General features: G+C 47.3%; 7 protein-coding genes across 7 annotated transcripts; 2 read left to right on the top strand and 5 right to left on the bottom strand.

The window, feature by feature from the left end:
• Positions 1-266: 266 nt before the first annotated feature.
• On the bottom strand, positions 267-1,184 carry COCCADRAFT_107115 (uncharacterized protein; the record flags this gene model as incomplete). The annotated part of the gene is made up of 3 exons (XM_007718283.1): positions 267-391; positions 441-961; positions 1,015-1,184. The coding sequence occupies 3 exons, from the start codon at positions 1,182-1,184 to the stop codon at positions 267-269; spliced, it is 816 nt and encodes a 271-aa protein (XP_007716473.1).
• A 2,041-nt stretch (positions 1,185-3,225) lies between these two features.
• On the bottom strand, positions 3,226-4,761 carry COCCADRAFT_107112 (uncharacterized protein; the record flags this gene model as incomplete). Its single annotated transcript, XM_007718282.1, has 2 exons — positions 3,226-4,028; positions 4,083-4,761. 2 exons carry the CDS (start codon positions 4,759-4,761, stop codon positions 3,226-3,228), a joined length of 1,482 nt encoding a protein of 493 aa, XP_007716472.1.
• A 2,966-nt stretch (positions 4,762-7,727) lies between these two features.
• COCCADRAFT_8538 (GMC oxidoreductase) lies at positions 7,728-9,629 on the bottom strand (the record flags this gene model as incomplete). The annotated part of the gene is made up of 1 exon (XM_007718277.1): positions 7,728-9,629. The coding sequence occupies one exon, from the start codon at positions 9,627-9,629 to the stop codon at positions 7,728-7,730; it is 1,902 nt and encodes a 633-aa protein (XP_007716467.1).
• Positions 9,630-11,306: 1,677 nt separating this feature from the next.
• Positions 11,307-12,298, top strand: COCCADRAFT_107120 (uncharacterized protein; the record flags this gene model as incomplete). Its single annotated transcript, XM_007718281.1, has 2 exons — positions 11,307-11,721; positions 11,802-12,298. The coding sequence occupies 2 exons, from the start codon at positions 11,307-11,309 to the stop codon at positions 12,296-12,298; spliced, it is 912 nt and encodes a 303-aa protein (XP_007716471.1).
• Positions 12,299-12,903: 605 nt separating this feature from the next.
• COCCADRAFT_40371 (uncharacterized protein) lies at positions 12,904-14,589 on the bottom strand (the record flags this gene model as incomplete). The annotated part of the gene is made up of 5 exons (XM_007718280.1): positions 12,904-13,064; positions 13,120-13,328; positions 13,380-14,282; positions 14,319-14,400; positions 14,460-14,589. 5 exons carry the CDS (start codon positions 14,587-14,589, stop codon positions 12,904-12,906), a joined length of 1,485 nt encoding a protein of 494 aa, XP_007716470.1.
• Positions 14,590-15,515: 926 nt separating this feature from the next.
• On the bottom strand, positions 15,516-16,670 carry COCCADRAFT_8535 (glycoside hydrolase family 33 protein; the record flags this gene model as incomplete). Its single annotated transcript, XM_007718276.1, has 1 exon — positions 15,516-16,670. One exon carries the CDS (start codon positions 16,668-16,670, stop codon positions 15,516-15,518), a length of 1,155 nt encoding a protein of 384 aa, XP_007716466.1.
• Positions 16,671-17,157: 487 nt separating this feature from the next.
• COCCADRAFT_107106 (uncharacterized protein) lies at positions 17,158-18,869 on the top strand (the record flags this gene model as incomplete). Its single annotated transcript, XM_007718279.1, has 3 exons — positions 17,158-17,395; positions 17,449-17,837; positions 17,886-18,869. 3 exons carry the CDS (start codon positions 17,158-17,160, stop codon positions 18,867-18,869), a joined length of 1,611 nt encoding a protein of 536 aa, XP_007716469.1.
• Between the last annotated feature and the right edge of the window lie 193 nt (positions 18,870-19,062).

Below are 19,062 nucleotides of genomic sequence, written 5' to 3'. Positions count from 1 at the left end.
TTGGAAGTGAGCATCTAGTAAACTCCGAAACACATGATTTACACGAGTGACTATCTTCCCAAAGACTATTTCTCAAGACGCCAAGCCGAAAATGAATTCTTTACCATGTGACCATAACCTGCAGTGTCAAGCGAACTTTGCAAAAAAGGCGGGACCAAAAGTTGGGTTTTTGGAAGACTTGGAGTGGGAACTCCTGAAGCGTGGAAATGCTGGATGGCGGCTCAAACTCCGATGTTGTGACGAGGGCCGAATCCACTTGATGAAGTTCATGCCGGGATGTGATCAACTCTCTGCCCCGAAATTGTCAGCCTAGAAGAGCAGCTGATGTCCTTTTCTGCCTCGGTGGATGCTCCATCGGTGAGCCAATGGATGACGACGTAGCCCCAGAATACTGTGTCTTTGTTAGACATGTGTTTAAAGGGGAAGGATAGATGTCTTACCATCCACAAGGCAGATGCTACTGCAAACCAAGGCGACGCCTTTCCCTTCCACAAAGAAGTATTGTACGATGAAAAGGACCATAGTGACAATCGTAATGCCAAGCGCTCCTATGATGCTCTTCTGCAGCAGTGCTCGAATGCTCCTTTGCACCGCGGTATCTCTGCTCCCTTCTATCTCAATCATTCCTGCCCGTGTTTTACTACTGCTGAAAATAATTGAAAAGCTCCAGTTTCCGTTTTCTTTGAGCACTGGCTGAAGAAGATAGAAGAAAACCAAAGTGAGGACAATGTCCATAACGATGTCGATGATCAGGAAAGGCACCGTGACCTTCCTTTGAATTCCCGTGTGGCATCGCCCCGTTTTGGGATCCATGGCGGTGTAAGGATGAAGCCAGGCGTTGATGACGATACCGGATGAGGCGGTCATCATGAACAGCATGCTCCCGATGTAAACCCAATCACGACGGCGAGTGACATACGGTGCGCGAACGACATGAATGCGCTCGACAAGAAAGATGTAGCTGGAGACATGTTTAGTAATTGTTTTCATCAAGGTTGGTGGTATCAAGCTAACATTACGCTTTTTGTCAACGCATAGAGGACGAGACAAACCCAGGTAGTTGCAAGGCAAAGGTTGTAGGTATACAACCCTTGCCCACTGTGCAACACCAATAGGGCGGTGACGAACATCATAAGCAGGACATACAAGAGAAGCACAAGCGTGAACGTCATGTTTCGTTTCATACCGGCATTGCGTCTTAATCGATTGAAGCGCGAACCTACAACTGCATTAGTAGAGTAGTTGCGACAGCGAGTTCCAAATACAAACCAAGTAGAAGCGAAGATATCGTTACGATAGCTAGAGACAGTAGGATAAACAGCGTACGATCCAATGGCCTCTCCCCTGCATACGTCGGCGACCCTTCACCCCCGCTCGCTCTCGGTTCCTTGGCAGCATCGAACATTTGGGTCCCAGTCAGCGAAACGGCGACACTCATGTTGAAGGTGAGCAGCGCATCTGAAGAGTGAAGATGTCCAAAAGGTCTAAATGCAAATTCGTCATATGAAGTTCGCCCAGCCACCAAGGAAGAATAAAAGTCCTAGCTGCAGATTTGCAAAAGATAGCATAGCGAATGCGCATTAGCAAACAACGCACAAAGTTTGAGGCTGCACCATGGTAATTTAGAACAATGGCAGACTGTAGTATAGTAGGAAAATGGGGTCACATCGGATCACCCTCTCCCTGTTTGCAGATCACCCCTTTTGCGTGGCGATTTCCATTAGCTCGTAGTTGGTAGCTCCGACTCCCTTTTCCAATCACTCGCCATTGGTCCGCTGGAGGATCTTCCAAGGACGCGGACACTAACGGATGTGCCCAGATCCAGTAATATATAGCAATAGCGGGGAGGGTGCGGAGAACGTGGCGGTGGCGCACGGCATGTTTCTTGGTGGATCCTCGAGGGGGCACGGAGGTGAACGGAGGCGGGCTTGAGGGGGGAAAGAATGGGTAAATGTGGCTTCGGACATGACATTAGAGTTTGGAGGGACACAGGGTTGCATGTGAGTAAGGAACATGTGGATTGGTATGTGGTTATTGATCTGCTGTGACCGCCTGTCAACACCCAAGTTCAATGTGTTTCACTTGGAGCCGCGCACCCAAACAGAACTAACGCTACGGACGGACCTCCGGGAACGCCATTATTTAGTGCGCGTCGCGCATCTGCCTAGCAGATATGTGCTGGAGAGAGGTGATAGGTCCTCATTAGTTCTTGTTTTTTTTCTCTTCGAACTCAAGTTGCTTCGATATTGATTATATCTATTACTCGGTAATCCGTTTGTCATTATTGGCGCAAAGGCCTGTTGAATGAGTGTGTGTTGAGATATTGTATAGAATGATAGTAGGAAGTGAAGCTATTCTACCACACCTATTTGTTCAGCTCTTTCCTGCTCATTCGAGGGTAGTATGTATGTACGCGAAGTTATGTGGCTGTTATATTCACGTGGTTTGTCGTATGACTATCTAATAAGAGTTAGGCATACCCCTCCCAACAGAGGGTATTCAGTCGTTGCATTTGAGATCGATTTCTCTACATCTCAACATCAGTCACATGATAGTTGCCACACGATGATCATCATCTTCTGATGTAGCCGTTGGTTGGCTTCGCAATGATGAAACTCGTTACAAGGCTTTGCTGATCATGTTCGTTAGTTAGGCCAATTGAAATGACCTGCATTGTGTCCGCAAACGCAATTCTCGCTACCAATGATGATTAGGTGGCGAAGAAGCTCTGCGCTAACTAAAAGCGCTCTTAGCGTTACTAAAGTCATCTTTGGTGCCTGAGATCTTGATGGCAATCTTGAGAAATAGAGATAGACTCGGAAGCTGTAGTTGGATCAGTCCTTCTTGTCTTGGGGATTTATGGATCCAAACAACGCTAACTGGCTGGGCAAAGAACGTTTGCCGACACGTTGTAACGGCTACGTGACTAGCTGCGGATATCATCCGTCTCGGGATACTTTCCATTGCCCCCCTTCCTCCCATCGTCACTAATGCCACTACTTCTACTGCTAATGATCTATTTTTCTTTGAGTTGGCCATCGCGTACGTTGAGAGCAGTTAAATCGACTCGATCGTTGCTTGCAGCCTTTTCAGTTAGGCGTCAACACAGAGATCAACTCAATTCTATTATGCAATGGTGTCAGTATAGAATTACGCAATAGGATTTGGAGTAACAATTTTCTATAATCGTTAAAAAAAAATACCTCTAAACTTGAGGCTAGTGTACTATGTTTCAAGATCCGTGTGCTCTACTGCTAATAATCTCCCTGCGAGCTCAAGCCTTAATTCCGCCTCATGCGTTTGGAGATATTCGCCTTTTCCTGTAACTAGCCAAAAGACCACTGATATGACGAGCATCACACCAAAAACCGCAATGGCCCAGTTCATGTCGGATATACTAGGGTCGGGCATCCCTGGAAAGAAGAAGAATACTGCAGTTATCGCACAGTAGATAACGCTGATCCAGTTGAGAAGCGCGCCGAGTCTACCAAGGTTGAATGTTCCTCCGACGGGAAGCTTGTCCCGTCCAGCGACCAAGAGACAGGCGATTGGTATGCCGTAAGATATGGTCAAAGCGATCGTGCTTACACTCAAGATTGCCGTCAGAACTGTCGAGGCAAAGAAGTAAAGTACGCCCACAAGGCCAATGATAACGCCCTGCAGCCATTGCGCTCGTACAGGACCCATCCAGTATGAGTCGATTTGGGAAAAGTAGCTGCTGAATGGAAGCCCGCCATCTCGAGCAAACCCCCAAGTCAAGCGACCGCCGGTGGTTGCGAGGCTTACACCTTGACCTAGTCCGTTAACGATGAACAACACCATCAGAGTGGCTCCGCCCTTTAGTCCGACCGTCTGATGAACAAGTTCGATAAACGGCAGCCCAGTTGGCCCATCGATAACAAGATCTAGGTCTTGGACGCAAAATAGACAAACCACCATGAAGACGAACCCGCTAGCTGCGCCACATACAATGGCTAGCCAGATGACTTTCGGTCCGTTTGACCTCGGGGATGGAAGTTCTTCGATCACTATAAATGTCGGTTAGCCCACCATATCAACTTGAGAGCGGCTAAAATCCTTACTGTGAATCGTCGAATCAAAGGCCGTCAATCCATAAGCGGCCTGCAATAGCCCCAAAAACCATACAACCCCGTCTCCCCATCCCGTCTTGTTCTCCCAATCTCCGAACACAAACTTCGGAGACTGATACTCCATCCCGTCTTTTACACCCACCGAAATCAACAGTGCCAACATAATTGCGAAGAAAAGCCCTACAAACCAAACGCCAACACCATCGTTAAAAATCGCCAAAAATCTATTACTCCGGCATGCTGCAACATTTACCACGGTGAAAAGCAACGTGACACCTAGGTAAACCATGAAATTTACCCACGCTTTCCCCGCGCCATCCCACTCTGGATCAAACATGACTTTCATCCCCAACAAAAACTCGGTCATGAACGCTACTTGACTCGCAGTCAACGTCCACCATCCAAACGTATTTATCCACGCCGTCATGTATGATAAAAACCGCCCAGCCTTGTTTTTCTCGAGTAGGCGATGGACCCAATACGCTTGTCCCAGGGCCGTGGGCATGGAAGAGCACAGTTCTCCGAGTGAGAGGCCTACGCAGATATTGCAGACGAAAACTAGGACCAGACCCCAGAGAATTGCCACGGGTCCGCCGTTAGTTAAGCCTGAGCTGAGGCCTTGGGCAAAAGTTGCATAGGTTCCGAGAATACAGAAGGACATGGCGAGCATGGAGATGAAGTCGAATTTGAGTGTAAGGGCCGCTTGGTGGTAGGATGACGAGGTGCCGACCTCGATAGCATTGGTGGAGGCTATGGAAGCCTGGCGGGCAGGCCCTTTGGTGGTTTTCGCGGAATCCATGGCTGCTGTACCCATAGCTGCTGTACTCCTTCGTTTACGGCTTAGATGTTTACAAATTCCGGGGGGCCGAGTATTCCTATAAAGGCCTCGCTTAACGAGATGTGAGGCCTTTCGCGTGGATAGCAAGTCGATCCGGTCCGCCGGGAGTTTTTATTTTAGCAGGAAGCGTGTGCTATAAGGGAAGCAACCGAAGCGAGAACATGGATTGAAGTGTAGGTTGAAGAGAAGAGAGCCAACTCTCTATCGTGCAGTTCTCCTGTCACCCATACGGGGCCTTGCAAGCAAATAACGAAGATAGATATATACACTAGCTCTCCACCCTGCCCTTGATCCCGATGGGAACTTATCTCTGCGGAGATGGCAAGATTAGCGCTATCAGGACGGGATGAGATATCATGGGACTAGGGTAAAAATCTGCAGCATGCACCCCAGTTCTTGGAAGGACTGGGATAGCCGAATCAGAATCAAAACTGCCCCTCCCACAACAATGCGACTACGCAATGATGCTAACGCTACCTACTTTCTATCTGTTCAAACTCCATAGATAGATAGTACTCTCGTGCGCGACAGTGCCTAATATTTGATGCAGTTTCTAAACTTCCTCTATAGTGATTAAAGCTGTCAATTGTGTTGTTGATGGGCGTAGTTGTTATCCGGCTATTTCGGTCCAGAAAGTCCACTGGATCCGGCACTAAACTAAGAGAAGAAAGTCCATGCGCAATCAGCTCCAGCGTGCTTTGCGATCCAGATAGAGGCGGCACAGCCCAAATACGAATTTGGGGGCAAAATGCCCGTTTTATTGCCAAATCTAGGTATACCTCATGTTCACTCGAGCCATGCGTCATTGGCTTGAGTTTGTTCCGATGGTCCACTGGTTCAAACTCGTGGTTTCCCAGATTACCGGTCCCCAATGAGCTTGGCTACCTCAAAAATGACTTCCCCGCCTCCTTGGCTACGACTATTTGCATCTGCTGGTGTCCGGGTTATGGTGTTGAGGAAACGTAGTGCAGGCATCATGCCACGTGAACTCTGCATGGTGACTTGCTGCAAAGGTACGCTTCAGCCAATGACAAGGGACCCAAGCCGGGGTACATATCACTATCATAAGATTGCTGACATTGTAATTGGAGTAATAGCTAGCTACTCCCCAAACGCTTTAAAGCTTTGACTCTTTCCTACAACTGTTACCTATACTTTTCGCAGTTAAGTCCGCTTATCATTTGTTAAAATCTGTTGAGCTCAAGTCTCGATAATGGCTGGTGGGAGGCACCGACAAAGCTAGGTTCCTTCAAGGAACATTGCTTGTTAGTAATACAACACTTAGCCGATCAGCCAGCATAGGTGGGATTTCTCTTACACAGAGGAAACGTGTGACACCGACTTATAGCCAACCGTTAATGTATGGTTGCACGATCAAGCCACTGTGCTCCCGACCAGTCCATGATAGCCTTGTGACTGGACCAGTGAGTTGCACCGTTCGACTATCACAAACGATTACCTGCTGGAAATAACTCTTTCTCCCCGAATGAGGCGATACATGACGTTTTGTATGTGCAGCTTGCACATTTTCTTTCGATCCGTTCCATCATGATGAGGCTTCTGCTGCCATTACACCGTTGCAATAGAATAGGGAAAGATTTGGGGGAATGAAAGGCTACTTAGCGAGCAATCTGCCCCATGAAACAATTAGTGGCGCGTTGGCGAGGTCGTAGCCCCGGCAGCAGATTGCGCTTTCAATAGAAGATGAAAGGTAAGTGTGTAGTCGATAGTAAGACATCAGCTGGCGCTATGGCCACGGCCGGACGTAGTCCTCTAGGCTGTGCACGAAGCGGAAGAAAACAGTTTGTCTACCATTGCGTCTAGGTATATTTTGTTACTTCTCGTGACTGCATAAATAAGTTAGGTTGGGTCCGAAAGGTCCGATTAAGTGCATTCTAAGTTCGTTAACGGGAGTTTATTGGACATCCACTCTTGCGTAGCACTTAGAATAGAGATGAATGATCGAGAAACCTCTCAAACCTGAGACATGGCGTTTAGGCAAAGATCAATATGAACCACCTTGATTCTGGGATTTATATTACGAGACATCGACTAAGGTTTCAAGGTTATTATCAACACTAGTAACTGTTTTCTAGAACTTAAGCACAGCTCTGACAGACGGCGTGTGCAGTATCTAGGCGGACTTGTTGTTAGCACAGATTAGACTTTTTCATTAGAAAACGCGAGATTTTTGAAGAAAGGGTTTCCACTCTTTGAAAGAGAAAGATCATTTAGGACTGTGATGTGACCATTGGCTTCGGAGATGGAGGCTAAAGTCAAACAAATTCTGATATCGACAGGATCCCCAATAAAGTGCGGTATAGGTTTCCTATATTGAATGATATGTCATCCAACTGGCCTCAGATAAGGGGGAGGAGTTTGTTGCTTTTTGACCTTGGGCGTACATCGTTTACTTTCGAGTACGGTCAAAACCCAAGCAGTTGCGGATGCAGTACATGATCGGCCTAATATAAAAGCACTAGTAAAGCAGATCTTGGTAGAAGACTTCCAGAAATGCTGATCCTGCGAAATCGATGCTATAGCCTACTCATCTTAATGCTTCTCCCTTCATAAACGAAGCAGGTGTTGGAGTGGATATCCCCTGGGCAGTTGCAGCCAACCCAGCCCAGATCGCACTTAGTGCGTAAGGTAATCTACGGTCAATCAATAGGTGGTCTCAATATTAAAGTTCATATTTTCGAAAGCTACGCAGTTTCCAATAGTATGTTATGTGACCAGGGAACGTTGATTAGAATAGAAGTAGATCTTGTTTTGCAGTATTTATCCATAGAGATGCATTATTGTCCCTTAATCATCTCATCTGCAATTTTCTCAGCAAGAGCATAGATTAACGCCTGAGGATGACCTGGGGGCAGTAACGCGAGGGAGCTAGCATCTACAACCCTCAGGCCCTGAACTCCAATTACTCTCGCCAGATTGTCCGTCACAGCGGTTGGGTCATCAACGCGTCCCATCCGCGCAGTGCATGAGGCGTGCATAACTGCCATCACGCTCGTTCGGATATTGGCCAAAATCTGTTCGTCCGTTTTCACGTTATCGCCAGGAAAGTACTCGGAATCACTCGCACGGATGCTTCGAACCGCCTCTGTATTGAAGACGTCGCGTATACGCTTGTACATCGCGATTGCGACTTCGACGTCGCCCGGGTGAGTTAGCCAATTCGGATTGACTAACGGACTCTGCGCAGGAGAAGCACTGGCAAGTGAAACATTGCCGCGAGATAGTGGAGCGGCCAACGCGGCGATAATAGAGGCGTACATCTTCCCGTCTTTTGGCTGATCGAGCCATGGGATGTTGAATTTTCCAATATGGGCTGCCGCTGGGAAATACTCAATATGAGGCCAGTCTTTTGGGAAACGAAGCAGTTCGTCCCATGTTGACTGGCTCAGATTGGCGCTGCTGGGCATCCGCTCCCACGCCAGGAATTCAGCCACGTTTGTCGTCAACGGCCCGGTTTGCGTCAATGCATATTCAGCCACAGCCTCTGCAAGTGCGACAGGGTCCCCAAGTACCCTGTTTAGGGTATCGAATGTCACTTCGTACGTGGGTCCAAAAAGAGCATGATCAGTCAGGTTTTGCCCTACACCAGGACGGTCGGCCAGTACGGCGATTCCATTTTCGGCAAGATGTTTCGCAGGGCCGATGCCAGACAACATCAGTAGCTGCGGCGTGTGAATAGCACCAGCTGAGAGTATCACCTCCTTGTTGGCAGAAATGGTGTATTTCAGCAATCCTAGTCCGGCGACTTCAACGCCAGTGGCCTTTTTGTTGTCATCGAAAAGTACCTTGTTGACTCGCGATCCTAGATATACAGCGAGTTTTCTGCCTATGTTGGTGTCTTTTGCCGCATATACGAAATCAGCCGAGCTGGACCGGATCTGGGCGCGCGGTTGAATTGTCGTTTGCGCGTAATGGTACCCGTTAAGGACGCCTTGGTTAAATTTATCCGTCAGTTTCATGCCGAGGGCCTCAAGTCCCTTGGCTGCCCATGTCGACCATACGGGTGTCCAGTTGGGATATGTCACCTGAATTGGTGAGCTTGACGATGGCTCGAAGTCCGCCTCCACATAGGCCGTCGTTGCATTAGCCAGACGTGTCTTTTGATTCGGCGGGGTGAAGGTGAAGCTCTTCTTGAAGTATGGGAGAAATTTGTCGAACGTGTAGCTCTCATCCCCAACAGCCTCTGCCCACGCATCCAGAGCCCCTCGGTTGGGGCGGTGATGGATCATGAAATTCAGGCCCGAAGAGCCGCCGAGACACTTGCCTTGCGCGTAGTGCATTCTACGGCCTCCCGCGCCAGCTTGTGGGACTGTTACCAAGCCGTAGTCCACAGTTGGGATGCTGTCAGCTGGATTCGAGCCTACTCCGATTACATCGCCAAGGGGTGCAGGACCAACAATAGGCTTGCCAAACTCGTACAATCCTCCAGCCTCGACGATTGCGACGGTGAAGCCAGCTTCAGCTAGACGATATGCGATTGTGTTGCCGCCCGTTCCGCCACCCACTACGACATAATCATAAGACTGCTTGGCACCGAGTGTGCCTGCGAGACTCCCTAGAAGTGTCTTCGTGACACCCTCTGGCGCGGTCCAGATGCTGTCAATGATCGGGTCTACTATTGAATCCAGTAGTGGAAGTGCGAGGACTGAAGGAAGCAGGATCAACTTGGGAAGAAGCATCTTTTACAGCAAAACCAGGCAGGGCCCCTTGCACTGGTTGGCTTCAAGCAGTTGTGCGGGGAAAAAAGAGGAAGGAGTTCTTCGGAATAGAGGAGGTAGATCTCACCTGGACAGAAGCCAGACTCAGCCTTTTATTTCTTAAATGTCCACTCGCAGTACAATCCTTATTGAGTAAGATTCTATAGCTTAAATCAAGTGACCCATGAATCTCAAAAGACCGATTGATCAAATTTTCCCTAATTCTGCCTAGGTAACACGCTTACCAGATTTTCTATTTTCTACATGCACGAATCTGAATGGGTCTCGTGCAAGAATTGTGATGATTCGTGACTTGTCAGGGCCTGTTGGGTTCGAATCGTAGCTCGGATCGTAATCGCAGATCTATCCGAGCGCTATACCTATTCTGGTATCTTTGGAGTGAATCACAATTAAATAAAAAAGGGGGAGTAGCGGGGACAGATTTACATAGTTTTAGATGCGGCTAGATAGGTATAGCTCGACGCGATTTTAGCTTTCGCATAAATGACTGATAATAAGTTACTCTACTACCAACTTCAAAAGGTAATCATAACTAATCGTGAAATACTCAGCGTAGATCTGACATCATCGTCCCGCTCAAAGTTACTAAATCATGTTGTCGTAGTCTATGATTGTTCTAGAATGGAAATGTGATTCTGCAAGCAGAAGAGCTAAACTTAATCGCATTCTGAATCGCGGAATGAGCCCAACCTTTAGAGACGTACCAGCCGCATGCCTGTGAATCAAGGACTATTCTGATAAAAACAAGGCATTAGTATGGAGCTCCTATGCAGCCACCAGACCTAGAAAATCAAGATCCGAAGCTTTTACCTACTAACACAAGTTATTCATGATATTATAGTCATTCAATGAAGTATATATTTTTTTTTCATAAATGAACTTATTTTTTCTACATTAAGATATTCTCATATTAATCCACACCTACGTGCTAGAGCTATAGATACCTAATAGGCAGATATGTAGCGATCTAGCTGTATTTCCGGACAGTTCGCAGGACTAGGAGAGGCCGTTATTTTCCATTTCGCATCAGCCGGATGAGAGCCGAGGTGTCATAAGAAAGAAGAAAGATACGTACGTAAGTACGTATAGCTTCGATCCTCGGTCGAAAGGCCTCCAATGGGGTTCCAGTGGATTCCTGTACCCCGCATTTTTAAATAGCGATCGTCGGAAGCATACCGCTTCTGAGAAAGGAATCTGATCTGGGTTAACTATACAGCTTTTATCTGGAATGACTTCGGGTCAACCAGAACCTCTGTATTTACCTAAAGCTCAGAATTTTATTGGTGTTCAGAACAAGTGCAGTGAGTACCAAAACGCTTTTGCTTACCGAATGGAGCCTGGTTGCACTTGGTACTGTCGCAATGTATGGGGTACATCCATTAAAACCAGTTGTTAGTTTACGCAACGCGGATCTGAGATACAACAAGGCCGCAGGGGATAGATTAGGCATTCTATCATAGTGGATACTTTCAGGGCAGATATCAATAGCGCTTAATATTCTGGGCACTCCCTGCGATTTGTATGTAAATACTTTGAAAATATTCACCAAATTCATGATCCAACCCTACACCGCCCCGTAGCTCGTTCTATTGTTCGGTGGTTGGCAGTTCTTTTGCGCTTCCCGTATCAGTCACGAACATGAGATTCAGCATTGCATGTCTGCTCTTGAATCTCGCTGTGCTGTCCACAGCGCAGTGGGATAACAACTCAACAGCCCCAATCGAGCTTGCGCCCGCACCCTGGACTTTGAAGGGTACCGTCTATTCTATCACCTATGTTCCCCTTTCAAACAAGCTACCGACTAAGGCATTCGCACCGCTCGAACGGCAGTATGCGTCAGCCGTAGAGGGCGAGTACATTGGCATACTTGGTCAGATCCAGATTATTCGATACACGGATAGTCCTGTTGGTCCGTATGACGAACTTCTAATCGTTCCGGGTTTCTTCAAATACAACCATACAGACCCTAGTGGAAAGGTAGAGGAGAGGAAGAATGTCAGAGTTAGTAGGATCTACGTTAGCCAAAAGTATACGTGTTGGAACGGGAGAACGAGTACGTTTATTTCATATCCTAGTCACTTGACCGTGGACACACATCCCAGTCAACAGTAATTTTCACTAACATACTAACAGATTGGAACATTCCTAAGCATCTTGCTAGGTTTGACTGGGTCGAAGGAGACGACGGTAAAACATCAGTGAAAATTTACCCACACGATACCACTGGTGACCCATTCGAATCCAAGCCAGCAGAAAAACCCTGGTTCCAGGCCACATTCAGGCCTAGCATAATACCTGGCATACCATTCAGCACTGATCTATACGGTCTTCTGGGTGTTGATACATTACTAGCCCAGCCACCCTTGCCTTCTGGCAACGGTACTTACGACGAGCTTCCGGGGACTAAACAATGGGCAGCCACAATGCCAAATCAAGTGACTAAAAGCGCTACGTTGGGGATGATTGACTTGGACCAGGGGAATGGTGACGTGGAGGAGGGCCAGGACACGAATGCAGTGGGCGATGAGTATTTTCCGAATTTCTGGCCAGGTGTTCCACGTCTGAACATTGCGACCAAGTTGGCGAACGCTACTATCACTTTTAGTGCTCCTGAGCTTTGGAATAACTAAGTAAAAAATGGCTGAACTTTTCTCTCCTTTCATTGTTGATAGTTCAATAATAGTAATAATTTACCCCATCTCATAACGCTGCTACAAGGACTCTGGCAGGAAACTACGCGCAAACTGATTACCTACTGCGGCTTTGCCAGGAAGTAAGCCAGGCTAGAGGAATATTTTCTACTTGCGTGTGTTACAAAGCAACATGTACGACGGAGCAGAAGGTACCAGCGATAGCGGAACATTGCGTCGGTGTGTTCGGTGATTTTCCCAATACATGAGGAAATGCAACGATGTAGTTTCCTACAGGTAACATGTTATTTCCAAGCCTTTCTTTATGCTCACACATCTCAATTGTAGACTGTGCATTGTATCAAGAGAGGTATATTTCTATAGAATGCAAAATGAACAACAATGAGAGTGAGAAATGTCACTTCGTTCATGCTTTTAAGCATTTCGGCTTGAGAAAAGCACCTCAGAAACGGTTTTGACATATTTTGGCTGAGAGTATTCAAACTACTCTATGCATACAAAAATACAATCACATGAGCTCCAGTCCTTGCAGATCTATTGGCCGAGACGCACAGCTACCTTTGGCAGTAATCTGGACAAAGAGACTACAGTGCGGCTTTAGGTTTCCATCGAATGTATGGATGCTCATCCAAATGTGATGCAACCAAGTGATCGATATCCCGTGTATTCACTAGGCCAGGATGTGCTTGATTAACATCCGTGAGACCACATAAGCGCATGGATGTCTCGAGTTCATCTTTGAGGACTGTTTCACGTTTTGAGAATAAGTTCCTGGGAAATGACAGGATACATGAACTTACTTTGCGTAAGATGTTCAACACCTTCCGTACCATACGTCAATGAATACAGATACGGGCGACCCACTCCGACAGCGGTGGCACCTAGAGCAATCGCCTTGAGGATATCTGAGCCGCGTTCAAACCCGCCATCGATATAAATATGGAGTTTATCAAACACATTTGGACAGATGCGATGAAGTTCCAATAATATTAGAATACTCGGTTGAGCTCTGATAATGTCTTAGCTTGAAATTAGAAAATTTGTCAGACCAGCGGCTTACCCGTCCAGCGATCGACCGCCATGATTGCTGAGGAAGACACCCTCTGCTCCAAATTGCACGGCCATGATCGTATCTGCAGCGCTCTGCACCCCTTTGAGGACTACAGGCAAGCCGGAAACTCTCTTAATCCACGCGATATCTTCCCAAACTAGACTCTTCTCTACATAGGCCGCCATCAACCGGCCCATACCACCGCCCTTTTTGTCATTACTTGCAACCGCACCGGATATAGCGCTCGCGACACTTTCAGCGGCGATGCGCTCATCTGCTTCGCGCTTACCTGGGACTGGAGCATCAACGGTAACAAATATGCCCTTAATGCCAAGAGATGCCGCTTTTCGCAACAACTCCTCAGTTTTGACTCGCTCAGAGTTGACGTATAGCTGTAACCAGAATATTTGCCCTTCTTTTCCGGCCTTGACAATGGAGGCGAGAGGATAACTCGCGTTACTACTTATGCATTGCACAATTTCCTCATTTGCGGCACCTCTGGCCAAAGCAAGCTCACCGTCCGGATGTGCCAGTCTCGCCATAGCTGCGGGTGATATGAAGAATGGTGCTGACGACTCGCACCCTAAGACGTTACGCTTGATGGAAACAGTCTTGACGTCGCGGAGGATACGCGGTCGGAACATGATTCGTCTTATCATCTCTTTGTTCATTTTATGTGTTACGAGATCGGTTGCAGCGCTGGAATAAAATGCCCAGGCCTTGGGGGTCAATGTATGGCGGGCGACTTCTTGGAAATCAGCGGCAGAAATAATCGAACGGAGATTTGGTTTCTCGTAAACGAAAGGTATCTGCGCAAGTGCATCGACAGATTCAAGTCGAGTAGATATTGGGGGCTTAGGTTTAGATTTGGCATCCGCTGTTTCTTCTAATGTGCTTTCACGCGGGTTTTCGCTTGATGGGAGGATATCGCCAATTAATTTCTCTCACGCTAGTGTTTCCTCGAGCATCCCTGGGGCGTGGATTTCGTTGTAGATTTCAGTCGCATCTTGACCTGCATACCTGAGAATAGCTACAAATTGTTAAAGAGATCTTACAAAATATTTACAGAAATTGAAGTTGACAGCTTACTATCTGCTCCTCCAGGATGCGAAGTGAGGAAATCGGTCACATTCCAAACTTGATTCTTAATGACAACCCAACAACTTTCGCGGCTATTGTGCGCTCTCACGTCCTCAAATGACAGACAGGGATTCCTCATACTGTTTGAAGTATTTCCTTAGATCAAAGAAACTTGTATATAAAATCTTTAGGACAGAAATGTCAAGAGTGAAAAGGGTTTGGTGGTTGGAACTTTGCTCAGTGTGTCCTCATCGGAAACGAGACCCTCGCTCTTTGAGCCTGTCTGCGCCAATCTGTCACTCTTTTGGCACACTTTCTCGATAAACCCCACATGCGGGGAGAAGATGGATTCTCCGCGCTGGTCCGAAGGGTGCGTTTTTCGGTGTTCTCAGCGTCGGGCAACCTCCCCGTGGTGTAACTAGCTCCACACCGGACTTCTCCCCGAATGCCGATCTCAACGCCTAAAAACAGGGGCACCTCTTATTACCTGCCGCACATTGTGCATACGATGCATTGCGTGCCTCTCGGCGGAGCTAAATATCTGGACATTGCTGCCCTACCAAGACAATGCACACAGTGCGCGATGCAACACCACCAAAACACTGCAAATGGCATTCAAAACTATTAAAAACCCGATACAAGCGGGAAACTGTATATTTGTATCTTTAACTCAACTCCCGTAGTCGTTATGATAGTTATCGATAGTGTTGTTAATACTTTCCGGTGAAAGCTTGACATGCGTGAAAGTAACCCCCCAAGCAAAGTGCAACCGCAGCTCCTGGCTAATGAAATGAATGGATGAAAATGAACATGCCTAGGAAGCTGTGTCCATCAGAAGTACCAAAGCATATGTGACATCCCAAAATTAGAGGACAAAAAACAATATCAGAGACCGTCGGCCAGTTATACGATGTCGATGTCGTTTGACGGGACTTCTGTTTCTCTGATGAAGTTTATCAAACAATTATGATATACCTTGCTTTATTATTCGTGATTCTGCTAATGAGTGATGCGAGTTTTGGTTACTAGTTCCGACATTGTATCCATGTACAAAAATGTAACGTTCTAGCTATCTACCCAGTCAGCATCGAAACGAATGAACTTGATCCGCTGTCTCCAGAAAGTAAACGCAACGTTCACGACATCTTTTCCATCTCTATCCACCCAGATGCTGGGATAACTGAGTTCTCTATTCTCCTTTGTTCGCGAGTTGTTTGTCATGCAAAATCCATCGCCTTCTTGCAATGTCTTATTCTTCCACGTCCTACCTCCATCACTGCTCACACCTACGGTCATCATCTTACGAGGTACTCCCCATATAGCATCCTTGGTCGAACCACGCTGGTTGATACGTTTATCGTCTTCGGGAGTGATATCGTCATAAAGGCCCTCGCGCTTTGCCTGGCCTTTCTCGAACTGAGAGTCGTTGTAAATTATGATGAGACGACCATCGGATAAAACCTCGAAACAGATACCAGAGTTTGGGTTCGGAAGGGTTGTGGGCTTAGGTTCCGTCCAATCGATGCAGTTGGTGGATGTCGACATGTAGATGTTGTCTGCCCACCGCGAGCGATAGAAAGCAATGTACGAGCCATCAAGGAGCTTTTTGATGTTCATATGTACAGCCCCTGTTGATTTGGGAACTTCTTTCCCTTGCCAAGTCTTTCCGCCATCTCTCGTGTACTTGACAACGGAGATGTCATCTGAGCCGACCCAGCGAAAGCCAGGAGGATTGCGACAGTACCACGCTGGGAGCACCCAGGTACCATCGTCCAGAACAGTGACTGGCTGCCTAATAAAGAGCCCTTCATCATTGAAAAGATTCTGCGCCAAACTCCATGTTTGGCCGTCATCCGATGACACACGGTATCGCACAACGGCTCTGTCTTGGTTTCCAGCCGGCTGTGCCGTATACATTACCCACAGAGTCGATGTTCCAGGAACGAGAAACAACACTGGGTTTTGTTCACTACGCTCTGAATCGTCCGAGATTCTTTGCGGCGTTGACCATACCCTTGAGCCCTTCTTCAGCCGCGAAAAATGGATGCAAATATCGGAGAGTCCTTCCTGAGAGCCTCCGAACCATGCGCATAGTAGGTCGCCATTTGGTAACTGCAATAGATTGGAGGCATGAACTTGTACTGTGGATGCCGGAATGTAGTTTGAAGCGAAGAAAGGTTTGTCCGATTGGACGTCCAGCTCGGCGTTGAAGTCTAGCATTGTGAAAATCCTGGTTACTACTTCAATCGATGAACTGTTGAGAGCAAGCCAGGTATATAGCTCCTAAAAGAAAAGCGAACTTAATATAAGCTTGCCAAGTAAGCTTCCTCACTCTAAGAGCCAGTGAGCGTGCGCTCTCACAGGCTTCGCCAGATCACGTCGGTATTACTTTTGTGGGTTAAGCCGACCCGGAAAAAGTTCCGGACATCCTTTCCTAGTCTTTCTAATACCAAGATCGTCTCCGGATTTCTCACCGAGAGATTTAAAGAAGGTCACACGAAGGATTGCGGGGAAACGCGAATGCGGGGAGAAACCGACCAGCATGTCAACCAAACTAGCTAGATGTGGCCATGTTTTCGTACCATCTTGGTATGTTATAAGACCCAGCTTGTAGTAGACAGAGTTCTGCTCCTCACAGCTGTCCATATATTACAATTCGAGATATATTTTCTCTCCTCCAAATTTTTAACTCGATTCTATATGCAACATGGGTGGGGGTACAAGCATTTGGGTTTCGCCCCAGGCTCGGAGTGACCCACGAGAGATTTACAATGGCCGTTTGGCGTTTCTAGGAATTACTATCGCCATGGCTGGCTGTGCCTATGGTTTTGATCAAGGGAACATTGGCGGAGTATTGACTTTACCGACATTCAAACATGCCTTTGGACTGGACAGCCTAAGCGAAGATGCTGCGGATGCGCGCAAAGGTAATATTGCGTCTTTGAGTAAGTTCCCCTTCGTCCAATACGCCGCGAATTCTGACGCTAACTATCAACAGTGGCTGCTGGTGGTGCTGCAGGTGCTCTGCTATCTGCTCCGTGTGCCGACTTTTTAGGTCGCAAGTGGTCGATGATGCTCTACGGCTTATTGTATCTGCTGGGCTGTGCCTTCCAAGAGATTCCCCATCTAGGGCTTTTCTATGCAGGCAGATTTCTTGCTGGTGTGGCAATTGGATGCATGTCCGCTGGCGCACCCCAATTTCTAGCGGAAAACTCGCCCAAAGCGATTCGTGGATCAATGACTTGCCTCTACAACCTAATGATCACCACTGCTCTTTCATTGGCATTCTGGACGAACTTTGGAGTTAGCAAATGGAAAAATGTCAATGTCACAGACAACACACAATGGATGTTAGCATTGGGCATTCAACTTATCCCAGGAGGATTCGTACGTATCTCTCCAGTCTCGACCGGTGGTATGATCACTGACTTATAGAAGATGGTGGCAATGCTCCCCTTCGTGGAAGAGACGCCTCGTGCCTTGATTGCGCGTGGAAAGCGTGAGCAAGGTCTTATCAATCTCGTCAAGCTTCGGAAGCTCCCCGAATCTCATCCCTATGTTCAGCAAGAATACATGGAAACATGCACACAAGTGGATTTAGAGCAAGAAATCGCGGCTGGACGTAACTATTGGCTAGTGCTCAAGGATGTTGCGCTTGTACCACCCAACAGGCGGCGCTTTTTCCTCGCCATCATGTTGTTCCTCTTCCACAAACTCACGGGAACCGACTCACTCAACTACTTTGCCCCGGAAATATTTACTATGATTGGCGTACGGGGGGGATCTCAAGCCTTGTTCACCACTGGCATCTATGGTGTTGTCAAGCTTGTCACTGTGCTCATTTACGTCGTCTTCATTGTTGACCGCGTCGGGCGAAGATTGCCTCTTATCATAGGCGCGTGCCTTCAGGCTACTGCCATGTTGTACATTGCGCTCTACGTTCGATTTGCAAAACCAGAGGTGGGGGGTGGCACCGAAATCGGCGGTGTTTTTGGTATCGTCTGGATTTACATCTACGCTTTCGGATGGTCATTCGGTCATAGCGTGGCTTGCTATGTGGTGGCTGCAGAGATCTTCCCTTCTCGTATTCGCTCTTTTTGCATGAGCTGGTGCTTCTTCACGAACTGGATCGTTGATTTTGGCATTACCAAAGCCACACCGTCGATGATGACGCACTTGGGATGGGGAACGTTCCTTTTGTACGCAGTACTAACATACATTGGCGCTATCTGCGTCTACTTCTGTATGCCGGAGATGAAAGGTCGGTCTATTGAGTCTATGGATGAGTTGTTCCAATTTTCGATCTGGTCCATGTGGAAGAGGGCATATCCAAAGGAAAATGTCATGGCTCATCAAGACATTGGCGATATAGCTCATGACGAGAAAGATGAACAATTCGTACGAATTGAGAAGGTTTAGATTTGTAGTAAATATGAAACCTATAGATAAGGTTAACCTAGTAGAAAAGAAAGTATAATCATAAATATAATGTACAAACATATTCCTTCTAACGTGAGCGGCAAGCGAAGCGGCCGGGTAAGCGAAGCGGCCACCTTTGCCAAGACTATACCTTCTTTCACCTTAAGCAACAATGTCTCAACAAAACAATATA

The sequence above is a fragment of the Bipolaris zeicola genome (assembly GCF_000523435.1).
Source record: "Bipolaris zeicola 26-R-13 unplaced genomic scaffold scaffold_223, whole genome shotgun sequence".
Taxonomy (NCBI): Eukaryota; Fungi; Ascomycota; class Dothideomycetes; order Pleosporales; family Pleosporaceae; genus Bipolaris; species Bipolaris zeicola.
This window is presented reverse-complemented; position numbering and strand designations above follow the sequence as displayed.